The sequence below is a fragment of the Castanea sativa genome, chromosome 1, assembly GCF_040712315.1.
Source record: "Castanea sativa cultivar Marrone di Chiusa Pesio chromosome 1, ASM4071231v1".
NCBI lineage: Eukaryota > Viridiplantae > Streptophyta > Magnoliopsida > Fagales > Fagaceae > Castanea > Castanea sativa.
In genome coordinates, this window is record NC_134013.1 from 76,653,636 (window position 1) to 76,661,981 (window position 8,346).

An 8,346-nucleotide genomic window follows, 5' to 3' on the forward strand; every position below is an offset into this window, starting at 1 on the left:
CGTGCTTCATAGCCTGATTTTCGTGCCGAGTAGGTTAGAAACTACATCATTATTTCAAAATCACACAAACACCACCAATAATTATCATTATCAAACCTACAATTCAAACTACCTAAGAATATGTAAAAGGAACTAAAATATCAGAATTTCCAATAAGAACGCCAATTTATATTTCAACCAAAATTTTTTTTAGTTTTTTTTCATTGGATTCAAGCAAGGGAAATTAGGCTTATAGTTCCCAAATTGGGAAAAATTAATATTCATTTATTTCACAATAATAAATAAAGTATGAAGGTGGTTAGTGTTTTAAGAGAATAGAGTGTAATGACCCAAGAAAAAACGCTAAGTACATCTTCGTTATACCTCAAAAGAACTAGTTATGTACAATTAAAACTTCTTGTGTATGTTGTGTGGGCTGCTGTGAGTCTCACATTGAGCATATACTAGGTTGATCTGAGCTTTGTTAACAACTACAAAACTAGTCTAATCATTCACTTGAATTGGCTAATCTAGCCCGACTTCCTCCTATCATATTTTAATTTCAACTCAAATTCTCATAACCATTTAATCTGAAATTTACAAAATTTATCTAGCTTTTATAAGTGGTGCAGCCACAACCATTCATTACTAGGTATACACGATTACACGTGCATGTGTATGATGTCTTACATTGAATGGTAAAAACAAGACTAAGTTTGAATAGTAATAACCAGAGTGAGCGATTAATATAACAAGTTTAAGCTTTGAATTAAGCATTATCCCTATACAATATTAGGGCTACTCAATTGTCTGCCCAATAAATATTTTCTTCCTAACAAATGGTATCAAGTACTTCTATCCCAAATGCAATTAAGTCTTGGAAAGATACACTAAAAATGAAAATAAGTACGCATAAATTTGTCACTAAATAAAGTCAATTAGCATAGACTTCTCAACCACTGCACACCCTTGGTGCAATGGTCACTCCATAGGTATAAGTGGTTGTAGGGTGTGAGGGACAAAGGCCGGGGTTCAAGTCTCCAAGAGGGAGCTTCACACACATACACACTTAGATTAGCTAGACTAGAGTAGAAATTCTATCTTGTATAAAAAAAAAAAAAGCATAGGCTTCTCAAACTTCCCAAGAAATATTTTCTTCTTAACAAATGGTATCAAAGCTTGGGGTTGTGTTTAACAAGGGTGGTCTCTTCAAGGTGTTTTCTCCCCAGCCTTATTCAATCAATTATAGATTTTGCGAAGCATCAATGTTACATATTCTTAACATTCCATAACCATATTCATCTCAGTTTCTTTTAGATTTTAATGATTTTAGCTCATTGATGAAGCCTGTGAAGTTGGACTGAGATGACCCTTTATTCTCTACAGCCTTCCTTGCTACATTTCCAAGCTCCCTTGCTTGATTCCTCATCTCTGCAGCTTCTTCTCCACTTCCCATTAAAAACTTCACTGCCTTCTCTATATCCTCCCTCTTCACCACCTCCTTGGTCTCTTCAGTCCGTAGTGCACTATATTCTTTCTTACCCACAGCCATTCTAGTTTTCAGTACCTCTGTCACGAATTTCTCGTGGTAAAATTGCTCAGCAAATATAGGCCATGTGATCATTAGCAAGCCAGCAGTCACACCTTCTAGAAATGAATTCCAGCCACAATGAGTCACTTGTCCACCAACAGCTGGGTGTTCCAAAATCATTAGTTGTGGTGTCCAACCCCTTATTATCAAACCCTTATTGCTTTCTTTTACTCTCTTCTCATATTCCTCAAGGCACCCTTCATCTTGATCCTCGTCCTTTTGCCGAACTACCCATATGAATTGGTGACCAGAAGCTTCAAGACCATGAGCTATTTTAATAAGCTGAGCTTCTGAGAACTTTGCCAAGGTCCCAAAACTTATATAACAAACAGAGTTGCTTTCTTTGGCATTGAACCAATGGAGCCATTCATGGTCTTCAAGAGCCGCCTTGTTACCCCTCTCTAAATTGTCTGTTACAGCTTTGTTCGCCCACAAAGAAACCGGTCCTACCCTCCATCTCTTTCTGCCTGTGTTACTAGTGGCGGAGCCAAGATTATTTCCTAAGAGGACAAGCTAAACATAAAAAAATGAGTCTTTTGGGTAAATATTGCAAAAAATGGAGTTTTTTGTTGTTATAGACACTGTTTCCAAGTTATTTAGGGGAATGAGGAGAGAGAGTGAATTTCGGCAACAGTGTTGCCAAAATTCTAACAAAAGTAGGAGAGAGAAAAAGAAAAAGTAAGAGAGAGAAATTTTAGAATTTCGGCAACACTGTTACCGAAATTCCTTTTGCCCCAGCCCCTGCCCGAGTGAGTGAGCGAGTGCCCGAAGCCAAAAAAAAAAAAAAAAAGTTTTGTGGCAATCTCATTGCCGAAAATGGAGGGAAAAAGAAAAAGAAAAAAAAAGAATGGTATTGCTGAAATAGGGGGGAAAAAGAAAAAAAAAATGTGACAATGGTATTGCCGAAATAGGGGAAAAAAGAAAAAGAAAATTGTGGCAATGGTATTGCCAAAATAGGGGGGAAAAGAAAAAAAAAATGTGGCAATGGTATTGCTGAAATATGGGGAAAAGAAAGTCGGCGTCTAAAGATGAAAGAGCGAAAAATAAAGGATCAATATAATTTTGAAAACCGACAAAAGTGGATTTATAAGGAAATTTGGATTTAAGCACAAAAGTCTAGGTAGAAATTGCGTTGCAAACTAAATTGAAAGGAGACTGACTTATTGCGTTTGCCTTCGAGTTTGCTACACATTGATTCAAATAAAATATTAAGAAAAATAAAAGTCCACGACTAAAGTTTTTTTTTTTTTTTTTTTTTGAGAATGAGGACTACTTCTTTTATAACAAAATCAGTCGGGATCAGCAAAGAGTACATCAGATAGGTGTGGTGGAATATCCTCCACTCACACTGACAAACCTCTAACATGTCTGACATGTTTAGCTAGGTTATGGACTACTCTATTACCAGTCCTACGAACATGGGAGAAGGCAATACATTTACTGGTAACTAGGGTGGATTTAGTGGACTCAAAAAGATGGCCAAAAGGAGACAGAGAGGCTTCCGTACTTCAAAGAGAGTTTATCACTACTTCTGAATCTTCTTCGAGCATAAACTCAGCAATACCAAGTTCCTGTGCAAAGGTCATCACTTTTGCAACAGCTATGGCTTCCACAATGACTTATGAAAATGGTAAAGGAGCTTGTTCTGACAACGAAGATATAGCATTTCCTTGGCAATCATGAACTACCACACCTAGTCCAGCCTTGCCCAACTTCGGAAAAACGGCCCCATTAAAGTTCAGTTTGAGACAATTCACCTGGGGAGGAAGCCACTGGGCATAGGGCTGAGGTTGGGTGACTACTGAGTGATCAATAAGGGAGTGTTGGCTCTGTTGGAAAGTAGCAACTGCCTACGAAGCTTGTTAGAGAACCTGTGCTTTGGGAAAAACATTTATGCTTACTTGGAGTTGGTTTTGTCAGTGCCATATCGTTCACATCACCATGGCCATGAGGTCTAAGTTTTTCCTTTTCTCATGAGCCAGGCTAATTAGATCTCTGATGTTTGAAATGTCATGCCGTCTCCGATCTTCAAAGCCTAGAATGGCTTCCTAGATTTCATCTAACGTGGTACATTCCCACAGTGCATGGGCTGTTGTTTTGGACTCAACACCACACTGCTCACACTTGTCTTCCATTAGGATCTTCCTTCTCATTAGATTGTGTTTTGCTGGTATAGCTTCTTTGCAAACCCGCTACATAAAATTCCGCACTTTATTGGGAACGTTGAGCCCCCAAATCTTCTTCCAAACTTCATTTTGCTGCTGCAGATTACCTGTAGGAGGTAGCATAGAAGTTAGTTTGGTTAAAAACTTGGAACCCGAGTTTACAGTATAGTTACCTAAAGGGGTGAATGGCCAAATGATTTTGTCCTCCATAGGAGCATGGCTCAATGGGATGCTGAGGACCAATGCAGGTTCTTCAGGTGACAACAACCTATGCACTACGTTTAAGTCCCATGTTCTTGTAATTGGATTGATGAGATCAAAAACTCTACCATCTTTAAAACCTAGTACAATATCATATAGGACCCGTGGATGCTCCTGTGATGGTAGCCATGCGTCATTCCAAATACTAATAACCTCTCCACACCCAACCCTCCATCTTGCACCCTTTAGTAGGACATCTCTTCCCTTTAAAATGCTATGCCAAGCTTGTGAACCAAAGCTAGACTCTTGAGCCTCCCATATACTACAATTTGGAAAAAACTTCATTTTAAAGACTCTATAAAATAGGGAATCCTTATTATGAAGTAATCTCCATGCTTGCTTGACCAAGAGAGCATCATTGAAGTTGACTAGATCCTTGAACCCATTCCACCATCCTTTTTTGGGAGACAAAGTATCCCATTTCACCCAATGAACTTTCCTCCTTTCTCCTTTCTGACCCCACCAAAATCTTCTTAATAGGCTCTCAATTTCTGTACAAAGCCCTAATGGAAGTTTGAAACAACTCATAGTGTAAGTTGAGATAGCTTGGACAATTGCTTTGATTAAAATCTCCCTTCCACCTTGTGATAGGAGTTTCTCCTTCCAACCTTGTAATTTTTTCCAAACTCGTCCCTTTATATAGTTAAAGCTTGCTTTTTTTTGTTTCTACCCACCATTGAAGGTAACCCCAAGTATCTTTCATATTGAATAATTTCTGGAACCCCCAATGCCAGCTTTATTTGATTTCTAGTATCATCATTGGTAGATTTACTAAAGAAGATTATCATATTACTTCGATTAATTTGCTGACCTGAGCATCTCCCATACACTTCCAGGATTTCCAGAACTCGTTGGCACTCCTCTATGGTGGCCCTGCAAAACAGCAGGCTATCATTAAACAAAAGGTGGGTTAGACGTGGGCTATTCTACAAAGAGAGTAACCCTTAATGTGTCCTTGGTGAGTAGCTTGATTGAGAAGCCCATTAAGACCTTTAGTGCAAAGTAAGAATAGGAAAGGAGAAAGAGGGTCTCCTTGTCCAATGCCTCTTGTTGGTGTGATCATACCCTTGGGTTCCCCATTCACCAATATGGAATACGTCACAGTTTTGACACATAACATCATGAGATTGATCTAGTGCTCTGTGAACCCCATTTTTTCCATAACTGATGATAAATAGGACCACTCCACTATGTCATACGCTTTGCTTATGTCTAGCTTGATGGCCATATAATCTTCCTTCCCTGTGTGCTTCTGCATACTATGTAAAGACTCAAAAGCTACCAAAATATTGTCAAAAATAAGGCGACTCTTTGTAAAAGCATTCTAATTCTCAGTAATAATATTTGGCAAAAGTTTCTTAATTCTATTTGCTAGAACTTTTGAGAAAATTTTATACAAAACATTACACAAACTTTTTGGTCTAAATTCAGATGCAAATTCAGGATTTTTCTTTTTTGGAATGAGGGTAATAAAATTGTGATTGAGGTGTTCAGGTAAAGTAGCAAAATTAAGATAATGCAACACAATATTAGATATATCATCTCCAATTAAATTCCAGTAATGTTGGTAAAAGAAAGGTGGCATACCATCAAGCCCGGAGGCCTTTAACAGGGCCATTTGGTTGGTGGCTTGCTTTACCTCCAGTTGAGTGAACTCGAATGAGAGCTTGGAGTTCATCTCCTCGGTAATCACTCTCTGAATTGAATCTATAGCTGAGGTACAAAGTTGTTGGTTGGCTGATTGGAGTAGGTCCTAGTAGTATTGCACAAGACATTCAGCTATGCCCTCATTGTTCTCAACTACACGGCCATTGGAGTCCTTCAATTTCCGAAATAGATTTTTCCTCTTCCTTTGTGAAGCATGGCTATGAAAAAATTTTGAATTTCTATCTCCAATTTTTGCCTACATGATATTAGATCTCTAGAACCAAAGTCTATTTTCCTTATCAACCAAGTTGGCAATCTCCTTCTTCAATACTCGAACCTCGTGATTATTTCCAGATCTCATAGCTGATTTTTCAGCCTCTTTTAATTCCTTTTTCTTTCAACTCAATACCATTTTGACATTTCCAAAACAGTCCTGGTTCCATATTCATAGTTCTTGACCACATTTGTCTATTTTACAAATGACGTGATCATGAGCATCCTCGTCTTCCCTTGATAGCCACACCGCCTCTACAATAACTGAACACCCACGATCAGAAAGCCACATTTCCTCAAACCTGAATTGTTTAGCAAATGATGGAACATCCTAACCATCCATGGTGATCCACAGTGGAGAGTGATCTGAAAAATCTAAATGCAAGTGGTGAATTTTTGAACCTAAAAATTTCATGAACCAATCATAATTGGCCAACCCATAGTCTAATCTCTCCCACAGTGAGTGCCCATCGGCAAAATGCTTTCTCCATGTGAATTGGTCTCCCACAAACCCGAGATCAAGAAATCTGCATTTGTCTATGACATCCCTAAAAAGTTCCATCTAAGCTTGACTTCTATTATTGCCTCCCAATTTTTTCGAGTCTCTTGTGATTTTCTTAAAGTCTCTAGCACAAAGCCAAGGAAGGTCATGTCTAGTATTGAGTAACCGAAGTTTACTCCATGCTTCAATTCTCTTGTGTGTAGTCAGTTCTCCATAAAAACCTGTGAATGTCCATGCTTCATCACCACCTTTATTGATTATGGAATCAATGCGATATTTGGAAAAAGAATCCACATGTACATCAATGGAATTCTTCCAATAAAGAGCCAAACCCCCACCACCTCTAGGATTTCTTTCCACATAGAACAGATTATCAAAATTAATATTTCTTTGAACTTCTTTTTCTCGAGCTTCATCCGCCCATGTTTCGACTAAAAACACGACGGCGGGTTCTTTAGCCTGAATCAATACTTCAAGCTCTTTCCCTGCACGCAGGTTCCCAAGCCCATGACAGTTCCATACTATGAGACTTATTGTGCTTGGCGGGGCTACTAGGCAACCTCCACCATTGAGTTTTGTTGACATTCTCCCTTTGAAACCTGTAGTTTTTTGGTTGGTAACTTGGGAAGAAACTCCAATTCTTCTTCTCTGTTGCTTTTTGTAGCCGTAGGGCCCTGTAGTGTTTTAGTCTCCATAGAGCTATCACGTGCCAATTTTTTCCAAGTGTGCAAGGTTCCATTTGTTGGATTGGGAGATGATGAATTCTCTGTCACGTGAGGTGCTTGCTCTTGAATTACTAATGAGTGAGCTAGCAAGGAGGGAACTAGCTGCTTCTTAATGTTTGCTAAAAGGTGTGAGGTACCAGCTATATTATGATCCACGTGTTCTCCACAACTGTCAAACTTCCCAATGGCAGCATCTATTTCCTAAATCTGAGCTTCAAAATCAATGTGATTAGTATGGAAGGAAGATAAATTTGGGTTGGAATCAAATACCTCAAATATCAGGTTGCTATTATTTTGGGAATTTGGCGTGATATGCTCCCCCGTATCTGAAGTTTCCATATCTGTCACTTGTATCCAGTCAACTCCTCCATTCTCACCGAGTTTAGGCCGTGAAGTGTTCTCTCTGGTTGATCAGGCCGTTGTCTCAGTTGACTTCTCGGCAGCCGACGGTTTGGAAGGTTTCGTGGCTCTACCCAATCCATCGTCCATACCAGTAACCACAATGAGGTTCCATGTTTGCTGAATCTTTCCTTGCTAACTAGACCTCGCAGTCCTTCCCATTGTGTGAAATCAGACCACACCAATAGCAGAAATTGGGAAGTTTCTCATATTTGAACAAAACCCAAATTTCCTCATTACCATCTAGTGCTATCCTTCGACCTCGACAAAGAGGCTTTGAGACATCGATTTCCATATGAACACGTAAGAAATCGCCCCCCACCAACTCAATGGGATTCTCACATGGTGTTACCTGACCGAGTGATTCTCCCAATTCAATTGTCGTCTTTGGATCGAGCATACGCATCGGCAATCCATATATTTGCACCCAAAATTTCAGTTTAGTGAACCTCAAGTACCTCGAAGGCATAGAACCATCAAATCTCTGTAGAAGGACTGCATGTTTATCGAAAGTACATGGTTCATTGGCGAGAACCCGTTCTGCATCTATTTCGAGTTCAAATACAAATAAGAGAATGTGATCTCTCACTTCGCACACTTTGAAATCCTTTTTGGCTTCCATTGGGGTTTAAACGTGCAACCTATTGCTTCCATGTTAAGGGATCTCTTTGTAAGAAACTTGGCAACCGATACATACTCCTTGCTACGTAGATTTTTGGACTTTGACAAACTAAACTTAACATATTCCTCATCTATCGATGAAAGTTTTTTCCAATCGTACAGTATATCTTCCGTGGGGGTATA

At 39.1% G+C, this 8,346-nt stretch overlaps 1 protein-coding gene across 1 annotated transcript; it reads right to left on the reverse strand.

The window, feature by feature from the left end:
• Positions 1–1,282: 1,282 nt before the first annotated feature.
• On the reverse strand, positions 1,283–6,478 carry LOC142634628 (uncharacterized). The gene is made up of 5 exons (XM_075808922.1): positions 6,336–6,478; positions 6,128–6,218; positions 4,808–4,869; positions 3,843–4,258; positions 1,283–2,070 (listed from the first exon to the last, which is right to left on the reverse strand). Exons 1-5 carry the CDS (start codon positions 6,476–6,478, stop codon positions 1,283–1,285), a joined length of 1,500 nt encoding a protein of 499 aa, XP_075665037.1.
• Between the last annotated feature and the right edge of the window lie 1,868 nt (positions 6,479–8,346).

What these genes read in the sequence shown, in the direction of transcription:
- LOC142634628 (XM_075808922.1), bottom strand. Translation starts at nt 6,478, where the DNA reads ATGGAACTTTTTAGGGATGTCATAGACAAATGCAGATTTCTTGATCTC. An exon ending in GGGTTGGCCAATTATGATTG is followed by an intron (nt 6,219 to 6,335) that starts GTTCATGAAATT and finishes TAAACAATTCAG; the next exon opens with GTTTGAGGAAATGTGGCTTT. An exon ending in ACGAGGATGCTCATGATCAC is followed by an intron (nt 4,870 to 6,127) that starts GTCATTTGTAAA and finishes GCTGTTTTGCAG; the next exon opens with GGCCACCATAGAGGAGTGCC.